The sequence below is a fragment of the Dichomitus squalens genome, assembly GCF_000275845.1.
Source record: "Dichomitus squalens LYAD-421 SS1 unplaced genomic scaffold DICSQscaffold_15, whole genome shotgun sequence".
NCBI lineage: Eukaryota > Fungi > Basidiomycota > Agaricomycetes > Polyporales > Polyporaceae > Dichomitus > Dichomitus squalens.
The window spans coordinates 256,798-276,402 of record NW_006766897.1 but is presented as its reverse complement, the minus strand read 5'-3'; the positions used below and the strand labels follow the sequence as shown (position 1 = coordinate 276,402).

Genomic DNA, 19,605 nt, shown 5'->3' with positions numbered 1-19,605 from the left:
AAGAGACGGCGAGTAGACTAGAGACGCGCAACGTTCCTGATGTGACGCGCTCACGTGCATCTTCGCGTCCGCCGCTTCCAGCGTTCGAGTCCGTTCTGTGGCTGAAGCCACTTTCCCTCCTTCCTCCATTTTGAGCCACAGCATATATTTCCCAACACTCACTCATTCATCAATACCGCATCGCCGAGTTTGGAAAATTTGGCTGAGCTGCCACTCTACCTCAAGAACTGCCGCACAGTGCAACACATCCTTCCAAGTGGCCAGCACAATATCTCCGAGCCTCAACTGCCGTCGGGACTCTTGGTCTTCACTCATCTGCGAACTCCCTGATGACCTCCAGGATCTCTGCTCCTAGAGAATTGGTCACATCCATGGTCCAAGTCGGCAGGCCACTTCGCAATCTCCCAAAGCGTTCGGCCGGGAACACTCCTGCAGACATGCCAGCAGCCGGCAAATGTAGGCACAGCGACTACTGTTTCGATGATGGAAATGTCGTTTTGGAGGTCAGTCACCTAGCCACTCCAATTGACAAAGCCGAGTTGGTAGCTTCCTTATAGTGTCAAGGGACCCTCTACAAAGTTCATCGTTCATTACTCGAGCGGCACTCCCCCGTTTTCCGGGAAATGTTCATGCTACCTCAGCCCGAAGGGTCCATCGAAGGCCTCTCCGAAGAGAATCCCATCACTCTCGAGGGAATCGAAGCTGATGATTTCACGCGGCTACTCTCTCTGTTGTACCCTCCGTGAGTGCTTTGTGCCACATTGCGATCGCATCCTCTAATCATGCCACTCGTGTGCAGCGTCCTGGGAGATTGCAAGATCACCACCGTTGAGGAGTGGATGTCTATATTCGAGCAGGCCGACCGTTGGCAGATAGATTGTCTTAGGGATAAAGCGCTCGGGAATCTGCGTATGTCCTACATCAGCCCTATCCCCAAGATTCTGTTCTGGATGCGGTTCCGCCTTCCCGAAGAGGACATTGTTCAGCCATTCATCGATCTTATCGCGCGACCGAACTCTCTGTCCCTTTCAGAAGCTCAGGCGGTTGGGCTAAAGCTTCTGGTGAAGATAGCTTGCGCACGAGACATGGCCCGCGATGAAGGACTTTGTCCGCACTCAGGAGGCTTCAGCGTTAGGAGGGACGAGGCGCTCAGTAGGATTGTACATGAAGTCTTCTACCCCTCATAGACGAAACCTGCGTCGTGGAGGCAATACCGAAGAGATACCCAGTCGCTAGTACATTATTTCGCTATACCCCTCGATTTCTCAACATCGTTCGACGCTCTTTTGTTATGCAGATACCACGCATCATACATCGTCGCTCCTTCATTACGTTACTTAACGCGTGTCTTTCCTTGTATCCGTATATTGAGTGTATCATTAGTACATGCCGAGGTGGATGTCTTGACTGTGGATATGCGCCTACACTACATCTACAATAATGATAATGCAACGCATAGGGATGTTCCTCGCTATCTGGCTCTGTGGTTGACAACTGCCTTTCGGCTACGACCTTCTTGCTAGATATGGAAAGAGGCGCTTCGACCTCGTGGCCGCCATGCAAGTACGATCGTTACGACGACCTTCGCTATCTCTTCCCTCTACCTAACTGCGCATTCAACCCGTCATGTCCCGACGAGCAGACTACAACAACTTACCTACCGGTGAGCAAACCTTGCAAGACGAAGAGGCGATCAGCGGCACCGGCGAGGGCGACGAGGAGATGGAAGACGCTCAACAGGAAGAGGAGGGATACAGTGCGTGAAGTGTCTCTCATCGAACTAAGCATCATCCCAATATATTGACCTATCGCTCACCTGTGCTGCTCACGCTGCACACGAACGACTCACTTGGGACCGCCTCCCAGGCTCTTCTACTCCTACTTCAACCCTAACATGGATCAGTTGGTTCTGCTCTCTCCCTGGTCACGAGTACTTCTCCGAAGTCGCCGAAGACTTCATTGAAGACGATTTTAACCTGACTGGTCTGAATGCCATGGTGCCATTCTGGAAGGAGGCGATGGAGATGGTGCTGGATATGGAGCCTGGTACGGTCAACCACATTGTCACCCCACAGCGCACCCCATAATTTGCTGGTATTAGACGAGGACACGTCGAAAATCCCTGACGTCTCTATTGTTGAGGCGTCAGCTGAGCTGTTGTATGGCCTTTGCCACCAGCGATACATCTTGACGAGGGCAGGGTTGCAGGCTATGGTGAGTGGTTATGCTATAACGGGACTATGAACAGCTCGTGACGTCTTGTGTCTCCTGTCTCCAGGTCGACAAATACGAAGCTGGTGTGTTTGGCTCTTGTCCTCGAGTCTATTGCAATGGCTGCAACGTCGTGCCCTGCGGACGTTCTGATTTGCCGGGATTGGACACGGTGAAGCTCTTTTGTCCTAACTGCAACGACATCTATACCCCGCCTAGCAGCCGTTTCCAAGGCGTCGATGGTACGTCTCGATCGCTGATCGTACGCAATAGATACTCATATGCTGCCAGGTGCATTCTTCGGTACGACCTTCGCGCATCTCTTCTTCCAGAGCTACCGAGAGCTTGCACCCGCCCCGTTCTGGAAGCCCACTTCCCCGTCATCCACATCCCCGCGCTCATCCGCAAGCTCTTCCTCCAACCAGCCTCCATTCGTCAATCCTAATCCATACGGTGGGCAGAAGCGTGCGGCAGGGAAGGTCTACATTCCGAAGATCTACGGTTTCCGTGTCAGCGAGAGAGCGAAGAGCGGTCCGCGCATGCAGTGGATGAGGCTGCGTCCCGAAAATACCGAGGAGCTCGACCTAGTCGATTGGCGAGGCCGTTGGATTGACGACGACGACCGCTACGACGACGACGAGGAACATGTTGACCAGGACCGACCGATGGAGGACTTCGATCCGGTGGGAACGTCATTGCGCCTGAAACAGGATTAAGCATGCTGAAACGAGTAACAGGACGCTGCAGATGACGACGAAGATGAGGAGGAAGAGGAGGAAGAGGAGGCGGGCGATTCAGCGATGAAGGGGCGAGCAGTGTCTCATTCCACTGCTGACACCTCGCCTAGGTCGCCCACGCCGACCAACCCTCCATCCTCACCGGCATCTAGCGGACCACCTCCAACACCCGGCGAAGACGCAAAGTCGGATGCCAAGTTCGGCGGCGTTTCCCCTCTTCCCCCGAGCGGGAAGCTACGGGTTGTGCGCCAATGGGTGCCAAGAGGCTCCGGTATCAGAGCGCAGGTCTGCTGATGGACTTCGTTTACTTATGCCGTCGAACTTTCACTTCTCCAGTGTCTTTGTCCTATCATTCCGCCCTTAGAATAAGTCTATGTCCCGAGTTACAACTACGCTATTAGCTCCCAGTACTATTGCTGCCAGGGCGCCCAGACAACTTGTTGCATTGTCTGCCTTCACCCACTTGCGTGCGGGCCACGACGAGTAGTAGCTAGACGCACCGCACAGTCGAAGTAAGTCAGCGGGGTCGGACGCACTCAGGTGGTGCTCGGGCGCGTTCTTGGATGGGTGGTTCTCTCGTACCCAATGGTTCATCTATGCTGAGCCATATCCACCTTTTTTCTCGCATATACCTTCCAAACTTACGTAGTTCAATAATCGCAGCGGAACACACGAGAGTCCATGGGAAGGGATGATGAGTGCCCATCGTCCTGCTTTAGGGTCCGTGGGAGTAAAAGGACTCGATATGGCATGTAACTATACAGTGGCAATCAGCCACCCAAGGAGCGTCACGTGTAGGGAAACTACCTTTCTGTCGGCCACAGTCCTCAGCAGCAACCACCAGCCTCAAGACATCAAAAAATGGCCCGCAACAGTGCGTCTTCAGCATACTGAACCTTTGACCCATTGCTGACGAGCGTATCGTGTTTCGCGTTGTTGCTATTATTCAGACCTCCGTTACGGCCTTAACAAGGGCCACCCCACGACCCCCATCCCCAAGACGGTCCGCCCCAGCCAGCGCAAGGGGATTCAGTCTGCACGCACCAAGTTCGTGCGCTCTATCGTCCGGGAGGTTGTCGGATTCTCGCCATACGAGCGTCGGGTTATGGAGTTGCTGAGGAACTCCAAGGTGCGTCCGCTTAGATTCTGCACTGATATTCGCATGGCGCTTGTGAGGCTCACGATGGGATATATAGGACAAGAAGGCGCGTAAGCTCACGAAGAAGCGTGTAAGTAGTGTCCTTCGGCGCACATTGGATCGCTCGTTTATTTGCCCATCGATCTCACAGCTCGGTACTCTCCTGCGCTCAAAGCGCAAGCTGGAGGAGCTCGGCAACATCATCCAAGAGAGCAGGAGGGCGCACTGAGGTGGTGCTAGGTGGAGCATCGTGATTGCCCCTACCACCTTAGGTGCTATGAGGCAGATTGGGCTGGTCGATTTTTCATGACGCTATGCATTCGTTGTCGTTCTAAGTGTATGCTATACATATCAATGCTGGAACCCCATGCCCATCTCCGATGAACTCTTTTGGCTGCTGTAACATTGTGGCATGTTCGGCGCTCGTATCTCGTAACTCGAAGCGATCTGTATGGTTCACGAGGTTATACGCAACTGAGAGAGACCCGATGTAGGTATCTGAGGGTCCGATGTTATGTCATGACCGGCGGCGGCACTCACACGGGCTTTAGTCGCATTTCTCAGCAAGAGGAGTCAGCCGTAACCTCGTGGCAGCCCGCCCGTCAAGGACGGTCGGAGAACCTGGTCAGAGGGAGGCGGCTTTCCTTGTGCTGTTAGGCTGCCCCGCTTACACATAAGCGATTGCCCGGGAGCTCGGCCTTGGTAGTGGCGCCGTGCATGCCACTCGGAGTCCGCGCGTTCAGTCGAGACTTGCATTCTTGGAAGCAGCGGGTGGGGACAGATCTTGTGTTTGACATTCACCATGATGGTGGTGTTACAGCGTCCATTGATTAGCACAATCTAGGCGGCGCACGAGATGTTGCTGCCGCTGGAGCGTTGCAGAGCACCCGGAGCGGGCTGGGCAGGCAGGTCGAGGCGGAAGGGGATCCGGGCGCGGATGGCAAGCATAGGGACGTAAGCACAAATGTTGGCCGGGTCGGGCCGGGAGGGAATGGCCGGATTCGGCATGGGGATGATGTCGGCTACTGGGGACAGCAGAGAAAAATCAAAGAAGGCCGCTGTACGACGACAGCGCTCATATGTATAACCCGCCCGTCAGCCTCGCTCTCATCCCCTTTCCTCCTCTGTCTGGCCATGGCCTCCTCCCTCTGTCCTCCCGTCCCGCCGCCCAACAGGCACCGCGCATCGTCTACGAATGTGCGCCCACCGCTGACGCTTGCCTCTCTCGGTCGCCGGCGGTCAAGCTCTCTTGTTGACCGACCATCTACCGGTGAGCCCGGTCTGTCGCCCATCCCTCCTACCCCCCGGAGCGCACGCGACTTCCCCCCGCTCTCCCTCTCCATCCCTCCGCTACGGTCTCCACGAGAGATACCCTCGCCGCCGTCGAAATTGGTATCTATGGTCAGCCGCTGGGCGCACACGCTCCATCTCTCCGCCGAGCAAAGCTTTCCGTCGACCCCATCATCCCCTCTTCACAGTCGCGCGAGCACGGATGACTCGTCCATCCTCCCCATGTCCTCATCCCCAACGCGGTCGTACTTTGGGGACGTCTCATTCCCGGAGAAGCCACAAGCGAAGGCGAAGGGGCGTCTGTGGGAAGGGCATCCATCAGTGCGTCTTCTCCCGAGTCGCTCGCGTGATGCTTGGTTGATTGTTCTCGCGTCGTCGCTGTTCGCATCTTACAGGTCCACACGCCGGTGCTTCTCGTGCTGATTATGTTCCCATTATCGAGCGCGCTGGTCGTGTTCTGCATGTCGACTCTTCCCATCACTTCGGCTTGGCCGCGGACCTTGCCCGATCTCGCGCAGCTCGGCAGAGAATTGCATGGCTATACGCAGAGCGGCCTTTTCTCCATTGCGCATGTCGTAGGCGTCATCTCCGTAGTCACTATTTGGATGCACAGTTGGTCTATACCTGGGAGCGTGTTAGCGGTACGTATGCAACGTTGTGTCCTATGCGCTCACAATTGACGTTAATGCTATGCAGAACGTGCTCGCAGGAGCGCTCTTCCCGGCGGCGCTCTCCATCGTACTCCTGACATTCCTCACCACCCTGGGGTCGCTGTCAGCCAGTGCCCTCGCCGCTCCGCTCGGACCGTTCCTGACGCAGTTCTTCCCCCGCCCGCTGGCGATGACGCGCTCTGTGCTGGAAGGTGGGGACTCCTCCAAGGACAACAGCTCCCCCGCATGGGTACGATTGTCTGTCCTCCGGCTCATCGGCGTCGTCCCTTGGTCGGGCATAAACATAGCATGTGGTGTCTGTGGAGTCGCCGTCTGGGATTGCTTCCTCGGTGCCTTGATTGGATCCCTGCCGTGGACAGCCGTGACCTGCCAGATAGGCGATATTCTCCAGACCTTGGCGACGAACCCCCGCCCCACCTCACAATCGGTGCAGTCTATCTTGACGTCACCCGAAATCGTCATGAAGCTGGCCGTCCTGTCATTCCTCTCCCTCGCACCTATCCTCGGCCGGAACCGGCTACGGGCATGGCTGTCAAAAGAGACGCCCGAGGAACAGCAGGCCACGGAAGAGCGTTGGGCGTGGGTCAAGGAGTGGAGGAGCCGAATCCGCTCCGGATCCCGGTCGCGTGCCATAGCTAGGGATGCAAGGGAGCTCGAGATCCTTGTCAGGGAGAAGGAAAGCCTACCGCTGTGAATGGCCTTGATGGCTCATCTAGCGGCGCCCGTTCACGCGAATGCCGTTCGTGTCTGTCGAACGGGAGACCTATCCTGGTTTACGCTGCGAGGTACCAGCCCCGCTGTCGTGCCTCCCCAGCAGTTCTGACGGGTTAATCTGTTGCATATCATCTGGTTGCTTTCCTGCAAATAGACTTTCACGCTATTGCTATGCATCGCACCGCAATGGATTCTACGCCATATCCACGACGCTACAACTAATGACGACACCACCGTAATGACACTTAGACGACCACGCCCTTGGCCTTTCCTCCTACTCCTCTGCCACGCTGTTCCGACGGCTGTGCAAACTTGCGCACTGCCGTCGCAGTACCCGTACGCATACTCCCACATCTTATGGGTCCTTCCGCATAGCCCTTGGCACCTTCTCACCGGTCATAGCGGCGTTCTGTTACTTTACGCTTGCAAGCAGTCCTGCATATATCCTAATTTTCCCTCGCACCGTACGCATCTGCACAGTGCTTCGTTTATTTATCCGTTCACATACCGCCATACTGCTCCCCTGCTGCATACATACCTAGCCTGCAGTCCCGCCGCGATGTCTTTTTGGTTCCGTCTTGCGCCGTCCAGCCTCATCCACCACATACTTGGTTCACTTCGCATTCTGTTGCTTTATCTCGCATCGTTCTTGCCTACCAGTCCACATCATTTCTTGCCGCTTTGATTATTGGTTCGATTATTCGGATTCGCGTACGTAGGGCTGGCCACAGCCTTCGCGGATGGGCTCGCGGCCATTCTGTAGTCACCAAACACCGACGACTTGTATATTACTTTCTGGGGTATTCGCATCGTGTCTAGTCGCAACATAAAATACATTACATTTGCACACCTCTTTCCATAGTTTGTGTCGCGTGCCGCCCCTCGCTGGCTGAACGCCTCCAGGTCATGTTGTGAACGGATGCGCTATATCTCTAAATTGATAGGGTGATCTATTCTTCAGAACCGACAGGTAATCTCTCTGCTGACATGTCCCACTCCGATGGACGGCCCTAGGATGATAGCGAGGAGAACCTGGCCCGTCAGCCAACTAAGGACGGCATACAACCACGCCCGACGCGGAGGCAAGGCATCGACCTCCGCCGCGAACGTGCTGACGGTCGTCAGGCACCCACAGTACCCGTCGGCGAGCCCTTGGAGGACGTTGCAGGCGTTCGCGCTGAGCGGCCCTGGATGCCGGATGCTCCGGAGCACCTGGAACGTGCCGAGGAGCGCGGTGCCGACCATGTTCGCAGCGAACGTGCCGAGGGGGAAGAGCTTGAGGCGCGGGTTGAGCGAGAGCGAGAGCAGGTAGCGCGAGAGCGTGCCCGGGAAGGAGAAGAGGAGCGCGGCGGTCGCTTCATGCCGGAAGCGGGGCGACATGCGGAAGTAGGCGGGGTACGCCGCGGCGTAGACGAGCACTGCGAGCGCGGAGAGGGTGTAGCGGACCGGTCGTGACGGCGTCCGGGGGGTGTGGACGTAGGGCAGGAGTAGCTTGGAGAGGTGGGCGCCGAAGGAGATGGCGGATAGGGAGATGGCGAAGGTGAATACGGTCTTCCCGGCGCCGTCTATGGCCTACCAACGAGGTCTCAGTGCATGTCGGGAATACATATGGTGAGGTCAACACTTACGTCTCGGAGCCAGTCCCGGTGGGAGGCAGTGCCGTTAATCCAGGACTCGAAAATATCGACTTGCCACCCCGAGAAAGTGGTCAGCGACCCACAGAAGCCGGTCGTGATAGCAGTGTATAGTGGTCCATAACTACGAGGAAGACATGGTCAACGACTCTACAAAGTGGAATAGCTGCAATCCTACGTACAACTGCCCTATAGGCTCCTTCAGCCCTAGCGCGAATCCCATCACAAGACAGCCAGCCCCTTGCACCCAAGCAAGCGGGAATATCTCTTTGCCGTCGTAAGCAGTGATGGCCTGTAGTCCCAGCCTGGCTAGCACCCCAAATATCGACGCGGGCATCAGCAGCGCAAGCACCGGGAACGACAGCGGCTCGTATATCTTCGATGGCGGGAGGTTCTCCTCCTCGCTCGGAGGCCGGTCGATCGACGCAAGAGAGTCTGCGTCCCTGACCGAAGAGTGTCGCGCGAGGACGTTGCCTACATCGCTGCGGCGTGGGGGAGGGCTGTCATTGTCCTGTGACGGCTCTCCCGAGCTGAGCACCTTCTCGACGGTGCTGGCCTGACGGGATTGCGCTTGGCCGTCTTCTGCATTTCGGGCCTCGGCGAAGGGCTCCTCTCGGTTGTCAGACGCAAGTGGAACGTTGACGGCCCTGGACATGGAGATTTCGTCTACGCTGCGTAGAGAGGGTCGAAGCGTCAGGCAGCAGCAGCGAGGAGCATTGCAGACGGTGACTGCGAGAGAAGTCGGGAGTTACATCGAACGTAGGAGTGTCGAGCCGCAAGCATCGAAGCGCCAGAAATAGCGATTCTCCCGCCGGTGCCAATGGGCGTTTATGAGCTTCCAGGCTCGAGCGATGTTCTTGATGTACTAATACTTTCCTGTGATTCTATGGCAACTGGGAGAGAACACCAGAAGAGAATAGGATGAACACCGAGTAATGCGCGGCCCCGTACGCATACGGACCTTACACCCGCTGCCGCAACCCTTCGGCGTACAAGATGGAGGAGGAGTCACGGTCCGACAAACTTTCCGTACGACTTGTGCACGACACGGCGAGGAGGCTATTTGGCATGGCTTGTGTCTTTTCGGTGCGGAAGATCCTTCATCTCCTTCGGAGGAAGACGACTGGGCGTTGAGGCGTGCCGTCGCCTCGAAGGCCTGTCTCTCCCAGCGAGGAAACGTCCAACCCTGAGCCTATCCTACGCACATTGTCCAGTGGGTCTCAAGTATTCTCGGTCTCCATGCAGCTTTGCACGTAACACGTATCTCGAGCAAAGGTACATTGCAGAGAGACGAGCTCGAGAACAACACGTCAGGTACTGTTTGAGACAGCATTCTCGAGCGGCTGACACGATCTCACAGTACACTAGATAACGACCATCATGAATTCGGCGACACACTCGGGTTCCTGTCGCATGTACATATGCAGTGCGTTGAGACTGATATTAAGGAATGTCAGGAGGTGCGAAGGTCATAATCCACCAACGTCAGACGACAAAAGTACAACCATTATAACCTCCATCTTCTCGGTATCCTTCTTGGTCCTGCCATTTAGCAACTCGACGTCTATGAGCGTGTAGGTTGCCTGGGTAAGAAATGGACCGTGTATGTAAGTTGAAGAAGCGGATGGACCGCTGGGACGCTCATAAGGCGGCGTGTTCAGGGCAGGCTAAAGCACTGCCGCCGGAGCGCGCATTATGGCATAATTAGCGTAGCTGTCTGTTCTCGGGGCCGAGAGTACCGAGGCGCTGGGCAGGGACTGGCTGGCGAATATCGTCGTCCTTCTGGTCTCTGCTGATAGCAGCGGTGTGCCGCCGGTCAGAAGCTAAAACCGGAGCCCGCACAACCGCCCCCAGATGGCCTCTGCCGCAATTCCTCGTCAGAGGAGTATGAAATCGGTCTACCATTCTCCTATACCAGCCGCCATTCCCTGACTCCAGGTCCTTCCCTTCCTTTCCCCCACTCAGCCCACTCAGCCTCAACATACATCTATATATCCTTGCTACCCGCACACCCCTACGCTCTTTACCTCCTCAGACCTATAGCCATGTCGCCCGCCTACGACGATCGCCCCACTACTGCACTCCCTTGGATTTATTGGGTACTCTTTGGTCTCTATGAGCCACTGTTAGCCATCATGGGATTCGCGGGAGCCATGGCCGACCCCAAAACGGTGCGCAGCCTGAGCCTTCTCTCTTCATCCATGTACCAACACCGGTTTTCGCAAGATCCACGACGCTCAGGCCCCCTGGCCGTCAGGCAGCGCACCTCCGGGTCCGCTAGCTAAAGCCACCCAAGTCACCATGATCCAGCTCGCCCACACCGTCGGCCTGCTCGGCCTCATCAACGTCTTCGTGCTCGGCGCTGCCCGCAAATACCTCTTTGCGCATCCTGTACTGCAGGAGAAGATCGTCGGCGCACTGTTCACGCCCCTCCTCTTCGCCGACGTCGTCCACATCATCATCACATGGTGGGCACTGGGCGACAACCGATGGCACTTTTGGGAATGGAGCAGCCTCCTCTGGCTCACATTCCTTACCGGTTTCAGTCTGCTGATACCGCGGGTTGCATGGCATATGGGAGTCGGGAGATACGTCGATAGACGTGATGGACAGGCGCACAGGAAGGCGTGATTGCTCGGACTTCTCGGTGGTGATTATATGGATCCGATCTAGTATACTCTACAATGCCTGGTAAACCTACCGTACGGATGCAGCTCGGAGACATGCACAAATAGAACCTGTACAAGGGATTGAATTAGTTGGTCGCATCATTCTCAGGGAGATACGCCGTCTTCGCTCGTCATATTAGATCAAGGAGGAATCATCTGGAACCACAAGTTCCGTAAGAACATACCGTGGTTCCGTCACATACCACTTTTTTGTCATCCGAGCAACAATCGGAGGTCAGGAGACGAGAAACAGTACTCACATTGCCTGTACCAGTACCAGCTCCCATTCTGGGCCCGATGGACTCCGGTAACGTCTTCGTCACACCGACTACGCCTGTTTTGGTCCGGTCGTCGGAGGCGGCCCAACATCTTTGCGTCGTCTCATATCCCAATAGTCCAAGATCCAAGACTGGATCAGGCCGAACGTCGCGGACGTCACCCAGTATAGCTGGACGCTCTGCAAACGGAGAACACAAGCGCACACAACGCGGTCAGCAAGCACCAGCACCGTGGAGGACGCAGCCGCGACTCACCCCCGGAACCATCGCCGCGATCAGGATCCGGCCGACGGAGAGCACTCTGAGCGCACTCTGGTGGATCTTACGCGGTTCGAGGATCTGCTCGCCCCGCGCGCGCCGCTCCGCCGTCCACTTGGCGACCTGCGCCTCGCGCTGGAGCACCTCCGCGCCGACGAACCAGCGTGAGCTCTCGACGTTCGCGAGCGTGATGACGCCGAGGAGGATCGGGAGGGTTGCAGTGGGGTCCGCGTGCGCGAGCGAGGTGAGCGTGAAGAACGACTCGGAGTCGAGGACCGTCGGCGCGGTCGACGCGTGCGAGAGCACCATGCTCGTGCCGATGAACAGGGGGAGCTGCGTGACGACGGGTACGATAATGGTCGGCATGGGGGAGGCGTTGTGCTGCGCGAGCAGCTCCTTTCGGCGGGTGGTTGCCTGCAAGACGGCATGAGCGCAGGTTCGACGGATTCGACGTCCGTACACTCACTATGGGTCGGGTCCGCTTGTTAATTTCCGCGATGACCGCATCTTTGTCCCCTCGGAAGCCATCCCGTTTCATGTCTCGCTGCACCTGTTTGTGAATGGCAGACATTTCACTCTTCAGTTGAGGAATGACGATGGTCTCTGCACGCCATTGTCGATTCTTGGCCTGGGATGGACACGTCAGACACAGATAAGGCATCTCGTGTATGCATACACATACCCAAACGGAGAATGGCACAGTGAATGCGAGCCGTGTCACAACGGTGACTAGGATTATGGTACAGGAGTATGGTGGCCAGCCTGAAGGGTAAGGTAGCGCGATTGCCAGGTCCAGAAAGCCATCTGACAAGCTTTGTATAGTTGACGCAATGAATGTTCTGCGAGGCGGGAGATGTCGTGGACCACAGCGAACAGGACGCAGAGCTGGTCGTAAAGTTGCCAGAGCAGTCCTGGTGGAAAGCATTCTGCGACGTGCCGCTATCAAGCGCCCGCGAACATGGGCGCGTCAATTCCCGAACGTCAGGGCCCCGTCCAGATGCATGTTTGGGGCCAGATTCACACTATCCGCGAGCGCATTCCAGCCCAATCGTCAGGTTTTACAATGCCCAGAGACTAGCATATCAAAGTGCGTATATGTGTCATGCGTGTGCTATAGGGCATATCATAGTCATAGCTGCAGCGACCGCTAAACTCCCCTCGCTGAAGACTCCAGCAGTCTGCCCACCACCTCTCCAAAGAATCCCTCTACCCGATTAGAAATTGAGCTGGTGAGGGAACTGGCCCTTTGAGAGGCCGAAGGTCGCCTTGACGTACTTCTCCAAGTACTCGGTCTTCTTGATGGCAGCGATGACGGCGCCATCGACCGCCTTCTGGTCAGCCGCCTTCGACTCGGGGAAAGGAGTCTTCTCCTTAGGCTTGCCCTCCGAGAAGAACTCCTCCTCTGCGGAGCGGGAGCCCTTGGTCGCAGGCTTCGCGAAGTATGCGTCGTTGATTTTCTCGTCAACCTAGAATATCACGTCAAAATCTGAGTGAGACGCCAGGACGGCTGACCCTCTCTGGGTCGAGGAGCGCACCTTGAAGTCACCAAGGTCGAGCTTGGTAGAGGTGGCGATCACGTACGCCTGGTTCACCCTCCGGAGGGGAACACCGTTCACTTTGTAGGGACCGGTGACCAACAACAACCCACTCGCCAACTGCTTCAAGAACACTACACGCTTCCCCCGGAAGCGACCCGCGAGGAGAATGAGGACGGTACCGGGAGTGATGGAGGAGCGGAGCTTCGCGGGCTTGGGGGATTTCCGACTCTTCTTGGGTTGGCGGACGTCCTCCGCGGGGTAGAAGCGGGGCGCCTTCTTGGTCGGAACGATACGCGTCGAGCCGTTCTTCTCGCCGCCGACGGACACCTCCTTCGTCGCGGGGGTCTCAGCCGCAGCGGGCTTCTCGGTTTTTTTCTGGCCCTTGAAGAGACCACGGCGGGCATAGACGGCAGAGCGGGAGAGGCGGCCGACGCCGGGGGCGATTTCCTTGCTGCGGGCCATCTACGAGTGCAGAGGAGGAGTGTAAGCACGAGGAGCGAGAGCAGAGGTTCACCGTGCCAATCCTGGGTACATCCATCCGCACGCCGCTCAATCCAGCCCCAATCCATCGCAAATTCACCCTTGAAACCTCCCACATGCCGCCCAGAGCACCTAGGACGTCCATCCAGAGGTTCGAACAGCAAAGAATTGTACTCACGGCGCTGATGTTGGTCTTGAAGTCGGTGGGCCTTGTTGATTCCGTCGGACACTTTTGGGAGACGCACTTGCACATCCGGCGCCTAGCTCTCCCAATGTAGCAATTAGGCGCTCCCTCAAATGGGCGTCTACACCTAACGGCGCCATCCAAAGCTTAGCCTGTCGCGTTCAACTCGACCCACTGAATTGACACGGGATATATTCCCTCAGTCAGGAGCTCATACTACAGACGTATAGTAGACCAAAGAACACATCAGAAACATGGGTGCCTCCGAACAGCGTTAGTGCACAGATTATTTCAAACCGGCGTACGGAACGCTTGCTGAATTCTGCACGATACTTGCAGAGGATGAGCGCAGCATAGTCTGGTTGGACATAGATAACACCCTATACTCTGCTAGTGCGGGGATCTCACATGCAATGGGAGAGCGCATACATGGTATGGCCACACCTTAATGACGTCAATCACAGGATGCTGACCCGATATGCTGCAGCGTACTTCGTCGGGCTGGGCCTCCCCGACGACGAAGCGTCAAAGCTTCACCATCGATATTACTCTCAGTACGGGCTGGCAATCCGAGGCCTGGTAAGACATCACCAGATTGGTAGGCTTGTTTGCCTGCTACACGTGCACGTTGCGCCGGCCTATTTATTTGTATCCACTTCAGATCCTCTCGATTTTGATCGCAAGTGCGACGGATCTCTTCCTTTGGAAGAGCTACTCAAACCGGATCCTGTGCTTCGCAAACTGCTGGAAGACATAGATCGCACAAAGGTTCGAGTGTGGGGACTGACGAACGCCTACTATACCGTGCGTGCATCTCGAGCGGTTCGACCTCGCGCATGCTAACTAGTCTTCGGACGCTATGAAGCATGCCAATCGCGTTCTTCGCATACTCGGAGTGGATGATCTCGTCGAGAACGTTGTCTTCTGCGACTACTCAAATCCCGATTTCAACTGTAAACCGGAACCCGAGTTCTTTCAGAATGTAAGCGGGCTGACATGGTCGACTGTTACGATGCGAAGTGATGGACGAACGAACGTACAGGCAATGAAGATCGCGGGGGTGACCGATCCATCTCAATGTTATTTCATCGACGACAGCCTCAATAATGTCAAAGCGGCGCGCGCGCTCGGCTGGGATCATTGCGTCCACTTCTGCGAGCGCGGGCTGTTGCACGTAGAAGGCGGGAAGCCGAAGTACATCGGGAGCGACAGCCAAGACAGCGTAGCCGATGACGGCATCGCGGTGATCACTAAGCTCGACGAGCTGCGAACAGTCTGGCCGGAGATATTCAAGCAATGAACGGAATGCGCTTGCCCTGATATAAGGGGTATACATGGCATATGTAAGGATGGTGATCCGTAGTGGGCGGATAGTGTCCCATGGATATGTTGTACAACAATGGTCCTTTCTGTTGCAAATCTGTATACTAGAACAACATGACTGCTACAACCTGGGCCGAATCTGTGGCTTCTAGAATGATACCGTCGTATCCGAATAACCCTGAGACGAAGGTGAATTGGCGGTCCTCGAGATAGAAATTGGCACGCCGAACTTACGAGTCGTTGAGCTTGGAAGTCGCAGCCCATCCTCGTCGTCTGTTCTGTTCAGGATCATGGAGGGCGGGGCCTCGCCTGGAGCAATGAAATGTTGGATCTCCTCCACCTAGTTACAGTTCGCGTCAAACTAACTGCGCTGATCGAGAAAGGGTACTGACTCGCTCATAGAACCGTTTCCGTGGCGGAGACTCTGATAGCAGATATTCAGTGGGGGAATGAAACTTGTGCGGAAGAACGCACCGTCTTCGTCGTCCTCTGGACGGCCCTGTATCTCCCAAGGACAGCGCTTGTACCGTTGGAAGAGGGGGGTCCCCGGCTAGAGACAGAGGTCAAGCAATCTACAGTTGCTTTCAGGACGATGTCACTGACCACGTTCGTGTGCAGGATAATCTTCTTGACGGTGTGAGTGGAGCCCGATATGAGAAAATCGATGCCATGTTGTTGGTAGTTGTAGAAGTCTGGGTGGGACGTGTCAATGTCATAAACCGTCCATGTCGGGTGCCACTCACAATCACCATCGGCATCAGACTCGGGGCCGGACCTATGGATGGTCATTCTGTCATCCTCCTTGTAGTATGTCCTGATCGGTGGTCCTAAATCACACATGAGGTCTTGCGCTGTACTCAATCCCAGAAGGACTGGTATTGGCTCCGAACCCGTGGGGTAGAAATAGAGCGTGACGCCTTCGTGAATCTGTCATAAGGTCAAATGCCATCTAACACGGGCGGATGAAGTCTAGCCACCTTCACAATGGCCCGGCACAGCTCACCCGCCATAACTGGACACTCCGCCACCTCATCGAGAGCGTCCCGCTGCTCGCCATCCGCGCTCTTCTGGGATATAATGACTCGCTTCACTTCCTGCAGCCTGTCGTCCGGGAGGGGAACCGGACCCTTCAAGCTCTCTCCCCTTCCATCCTCCTCGAAGCTGAAGGACACTCCCGGATACCGCAAGTCGTCCCCTGGGTATGTAGGCCCGAAGATCCGGCTGACTCCCACTCTCCTGAGGACCTCCTCATTAGATGACAGCACCGCTTTCTTGTATGAGAGTGTGAGGGGTGGACTTGGGTCCCGGAGCTTTCGCACGGCAATTGTGTGTAAGCGCTGCTGGTACCCGGTGAACAGCAGGTCCAAGTGCGGGCGGAGGTGGAGGATGATGGGGGTAGTGGGGGTGTCGGGATCGTACTTGACGTCGACTTGGGGAAAGAAGTGTTGTGCGCTGCGCAAGATATCGAGTACGTTCCAGAGCGAGGTCCCTGGTGTATCGTTAGGAACGATATGACATAGGGTTCCGTACCCAATGCTGACCTATCTCGAACATCCAGAGACCAGAGCCAGGTCTCAGGTCCATCTCGAGCGTCGAGAACATAGTGTCGTATGCTGAGCAGGGTGAGACGTTCTTGCTGTGAATCTACAGTGTGCAAGGCAGAACTAGTGCAGAAATGAGTCGGTCGTAGGAGAGCAGCACGTATAGCGAAGGTAGCTGTGGCGCGTGTGCTCAAGACAGTCCACTGCGGCCCGGAAGCGGCGGGCCCCTCGGAGTGTGGTCCCGATTTGGCAGCTTGACGCGTCGCGTTATGTGGCTGTCGGTCACGCTGGTGTTTCGCATTGTCGCGTCGACTCGGACGCGTCTACGACGCGTCTCTACTACTACGCTCACCTCCACGCGGTCTCAAAATACTCGTGGGCTCTCTAGCTTTGCAGCAAAGGCAGGAAACACACCCTCGTCGAGCCACCGCGTTCACAGCCAGACGACTTCCTCACTTGTGCTCGCTAGTCTGAGTGGTCGGTAGACATGGCTGATCGTCGGCATGTCATCATAAAGGTCATCAGCCTGTCTAGTACCATTTAGATTATATGCTGACGTTGACTAGGTTTTCCGTAAATATGGCCATTCGCTCGGACCCGAATCTCTGGAGTTCCTGGAAGACCTGCTCGACCGACATGACATAGCAGACGAGGAGGTCGAATACTCTATAGAATGGATGGCACAAGAGTACAACAAGCAAGATGGTAGGTACATGTATATAATACAAAGAGGTCACGACTGATACTCGCTTGAGACGCGCAGATGAAGGTATCGCTCGATGTCTTGCAACGAGTATACGAAACGTTCCAGAACGGTGATAATAACGAGGATGAAGGCCACTCTCAACTCGACTCCGATAGTCATCTCTTCTTCATAGATGCATACGAGATGCCTCTGTGGAACTGGTCTGTGGAGCGCAGCACCTTCGAAAGGTGTCGCATCAAGCTGAACCTATGCATCTTCGTTTTCTAACATCATTTTCTAGAGCGCAGGGTACCCTGACCGCGTCAGGTTCGGCTGATTCAAGAGTCTTCGCCGCTCGCAACCGTTTGAATGTCATAAAACAATGCGTACTGCGGAACGACCACTTCTCACCATCGACATTGCCTTCTAAGGATCGCCAGAACTTATTGACGGTACGGCTTGAAGTCCTTCGTATCCATCAGCGTGAACTCACAACGCTCCTCTACAGCTTAAATCAACGAAACAACTTCTTGGACGTGCTGGAGACCGGTTCCTACTCTTTGGGATGCTCACGCATTCGAAGGAGGGTAAGCTTTGTCTTGAGGACCAAGATGGTGCCGTCGAGCTCGACTTTTCGCAACTAGTGAGGGCATTCGCAAAGGTCAGTGGCCGGTACTGATGGTTATCACTAGGAGCAACCAAGTGAAGGGCTGTTCACCGAAGGATGTTTCGCCTTGGTGGAGGGCGATTACACGGAAGACGCCACACTGCTCGTCATCGCTATCGGTCATCCGCCTTGCGAAAGCCGAGAAGCCGCGCGGTCGATATACGGACACATTGACTTCCTTGGTCGCGGCGCGACGACGCTGCTTGAAGACGTGAGCAGCCAGTGACACGACCTTTGCTCACAACACTGACGCTAGTACAGAAACAATTCGCCAGTCGGGTTCAACTAGAGCTGCCGGACCTGCGTTTCTTTGTACTCTCCGATGTGTGGCTTGATAAACCAGACACCCTTTTGGGGCTCCGCAAGATGTTCGATAACTGTATGGAGAACAGCTTCATACCCAAAGTGATTGTGCTTTGCGGGAACTTCACTAGCGTCGGCATTCCGCAAGGGAACGGTCGTGAACTCCGTAAATATCAAGGTGAGGAATCATATGGTTTGTGTTGACATCGCTTCTTACGCCCGTGCAGACAACTTCGAGGCTCTGGCTGACCTCATTACGAGTTACCCTCTGCTGACCCGGACGACGCACTTCGTTCTGGTTCCTGGGCCGCTGGACGTCACCATCAACTCCGTTCTGCCTCGCAGACCTATACTTTCCTCCTTCGTGTCCCGCTTGAAGTCGCGCGTGCCCAACGTCCACTTTGCAAGTAACCCATGTCGGATCAAGTTCTTCGAGCAGGAGATCGTTATATTCCGGGAGGACCTCATGTCGAGAATGCTCAGAAACTTAGTCGGTGTGAAACCGGACGTCAAAAATGACGATCTCGAGCGCTATGTGAGCATTGCTTTTCACTCGACAACTGAATACTAAGCAAATGCGGTTGTCTTCAGCTTGTCCAAACAATCCTAGACCAAAGCCATCTGATGCCGGTAACGACGTCCATACAGCCTACCCTGTCTGAATTAGACCATGCCCTCCGGCTTTACCCCCTTCCGACTGCTGTAGGGAATTCAGGTGTTCTCTGAGCTGAGTATTATCTGACGTCTTGCTCGCAGGTTGTTCTGGCCGACAAATACGAGAGGTACCAGATGACCTACGAAGGCTGCCATGTCTTCAATCCAGGGAGGTTTGTGGGTAACACCTTCACTTTCTCCGCGTATGCACCAGCCAGACGAGAGTCAGAAGAATGGTGAGTCACGCACAATTTCATGGTGCAATGCAAAACACACTCATGCCATCCCCAGCGTTTTGGACCTTGATCCGGAGGAAGGGTGGTCATGAACGCCTTCGGTCTATAGCGGATAGTGTGTGTATACCTCTGTGCCTTCGGTCTATAGCGGATAGTGTGTGTATACCTCTGTGCTTTGTTCGTCGCGATGCTATCGAAATGCGAGTTTTTTTTGCCATTGTGTGCGTATTTCTCATGGTGCGACACATGATATATATTTAAGATGTTTCGATAGTTAAGCAAGTGTCGGAAAAGCCTTAGATATGCGACTGCTGCACAGACCTGAGACGGGACGAAGCGGTTGGGGTAGAAGCCACGTGGGCGGGCCGTGCTCCTATGCGCTCGGACATACGCG

At 55.5% G+C, this 19,605-nt stretch overlaps 10 protein-coding genes across 10 annotated transcripts; 6 read left to right on the top strand and 4 right to left on the bottom strand.

Annotated features, from left to right (window-relative positions):
- Nucleotides 1-151: 151 nt before the first annotated feature.
- On the top strand, nt 152-1,254 carry DICSQDRAFT_106259 (uncharacterized protein). Its single transcript, XM_007365962.1, has 3 exons — nt 152-503; nt 558-742; nt 800-1,254. The coding sequence occupies exons 1-3, from the start codon at nt 330-332 to the stop codon at nt 1,185-1,187; spliced, it is 747 nt and encodes a 248-aa protein (XP_007366024.1). The 5' UTR covers nt 152-329; the 3' UTR covers nt 1,188-1,254.
- Nucleotides 1,255-1,608: 354 nt separating this feature from the next.
- DICSQDRAFT_136758 (uncharacterized protein) lies at nt 1,609-3,402 on the top strand. Its single transcript, XM_007365961.1, has 5 exons — nt 1,609-1,756; nt 1,867-2,046; nt 2,102-2,214; nt 2,279-2,453; nt 2,503-3,402. The coding sequence occupies exons 1-5, from the start codon at nt 1,627-1,629 to the stop codon at nt 2,925-2,927; spliced, it is 1,023 nt and encodes a 340-aa protein (XP_007366023.1). The 5' UTR covers nt 1,609-1,626; the 3' UTR covers nt 2,928-3,402.
- Nucleotides 3,403-3,783: 381 nt separating this feature from the next.
- DICSQDRAFT_86663 (ribosomal protein L36e) lies at nt 3,784-4,467 on the top strand. Its single transcript, XM_007365960.1, has 4 exons — nt 3,784-3,822; nt 3,899-4,077; nt 4,145-4,177; nt 4,238-4,467. The coding sequence occupies exons 1-4, from the start codon at nt 3,810-3,812 to the stop codon at nt 4,313-4,315; spliced, it is 303 nt and encodes a 100-aa protein (XP_007366022.1). The 5' UTR covers nt 3,784-3,809; the 3' UTR covers nt 4,316-4,467.
- An 829-nt stretch (nt 4,468-5,296) lies between these two features.
- On the bottom strand, nt 5,297-9,154 carry DICSQDRAFT_106247 (uncharacterized protein). Its single transcript, XM_007365959.1, has 4 exons — nt 8,578-9,154; nt 8,390-8,519; nt 6,073-8,333; nt 5,297-6,017 (listed from the first exon to the last, which is right to left on the bottom strand). Exons 1-3 carry the CDS (start codon nt 9,048-9,050, stop codon nt 7,719-7,721), a joined length of 1,218 nt encoding a protein of 405 aa, XP_007366021.1. The 5' UTR covers nt 9,051-9,154; the 3' UTR covers nt 5,297-6,017; nt 6,073-7,718.
- Nucleotides 9,155-10,440: 1,286 nt separating this feature from the next.
- On the top strand, nt 10,441-11,026 carry DICSQDRAFT_147270 (uncharacterized protein; the record flags this gene model as incomplete). Its single annotated transcript, XM_007365958.1, has 2 exons — nt 10,441-10,566; nt 10,622-11,026. The coding sequence occupies 2 exons, from the start codon at nt 10,441-10,443 to the stop codon at nt 11,024-11,026; spliced, it is 531 nt and encodes a 176-aa protein (XP_007366020.1).
- A 366-nt stretch (nt 11,027-11,392) lies between these two features.
- Nucleotides 11,393-12,525, bottom strand: DICSQDRAFT_60851 (uncharacterized protein; the record flags this gene model as incomplete). The annotated part of the gene is made up of 4 exons (XM_007365957.1): nt 11,393-11,521; nt 11,598-12,014; nt 12,067-12,228; nt 12,283-12,525. 4 exons carry the CDS (start codon nt 12,523-12,525, stop codon nt 11,393-11,395), a joined length of 951 nt encoding a protein of 316 aa, XP_007366019.1.
- Nucleotides 12,526-12,643: 118 nt separating this feature from the next.
- On the bottom strand, nt 12,644-13,839 carry DICSQDRAFT_106242 (60S ribosomal protein L6). Its single transcript, XM_007365956.1, has 3 exons — nt 13,797-13,839; nt 13,136-13,600; nt 12,644-13,066 (listed from the first exon to the last, which is right to left on the bottom strand). Exons 2-3 carry the CDS (start codon nt 13,598-13,600, stop codon nt 12,815-12,817), a joined length of 717 nt encoding a protein of 238 aa, XP_007366018.1. The 5' UTR covers nt 13,797-13,839; the 3' UTR covers nt 12,644-12,814.
- A 159-nt stretch (nt 13,840-13,998) lies between these two features.
- Nucleotides 13,999-15,244, top strand: DICSQDRAFT_86650 (pyrimidine 5-nucleotidase). The gene is made up of 6 exons (XM_007365955.1): nt 13,999-14,075; nt 14,142-14,234; nt 14,290-14,400; nt 14,464-14,606; nt 14,668-14,784; nt 14,845-15,244. Exons 1-6 carry the CDS (start codon nt 14,057-14,059, stop codon nt 15,100-15,102), a joined length of 741 nt encoding a protein of 246 aa, XP_007366017.1. The 5' UTR covers nt 13,999-14,056; the 3' UTR covers nt 15,103-15,244.
- DICSQDRAFT_147267 (uncharacterized protein) lies at nt 15,230-16,727 on the bottom strand (the record flags this gene model as incomplete). Its single annotated transcript, XM_007365954.1, has 7 exons — nt 15,230-15,303; nt 15,360-15,465; nt 15,518-15,549; nt 15,600-15,675; nt 15,729-16,052; nt 16,103-16,614; nt 16,667-16,727. The coding sequence occupies 7 exons, from the start codon at nt 16,725-16,727 to the stop codon at nt 15,230-15,232; spliced, it is 1,185 nt and encodes a 394-aa protein (XP_007366016.1).
- A 291-nt stretch (nt 16,728-17,018) lies between these two features.
- On the top strand, nt 17,019-19,303 carry DICSQDRAFT_180809 (epsilon DNA polymerase; the record flags this gene model as incomplete). The annotated part of the gene is made up of 11 exons (XM_007365953.1): nt 17,019-17,183; nt 17,233-17,371; nt 17,422-17,599; nt 17,653-17,803; nt 17,860-17,994; nt 18,044-18,229; nt 18,280-18,499; nt 18,549-18,856; nt 18,913-19,023; nt 19,078-19,211; nt 19,267-19,303. Exons 1-11 carry the CDS (start codon nt 17,154-17,156, stop codon nt 19,301-19,303), a joined length of 1,629 nt encoding a protein of 542 aa, XP_007366015.1. The 5' UTR covers nt 17,019-17,153.
- Between the last annotated feature and the right edge of the window lie 302 nt (nt 19,304-19,605).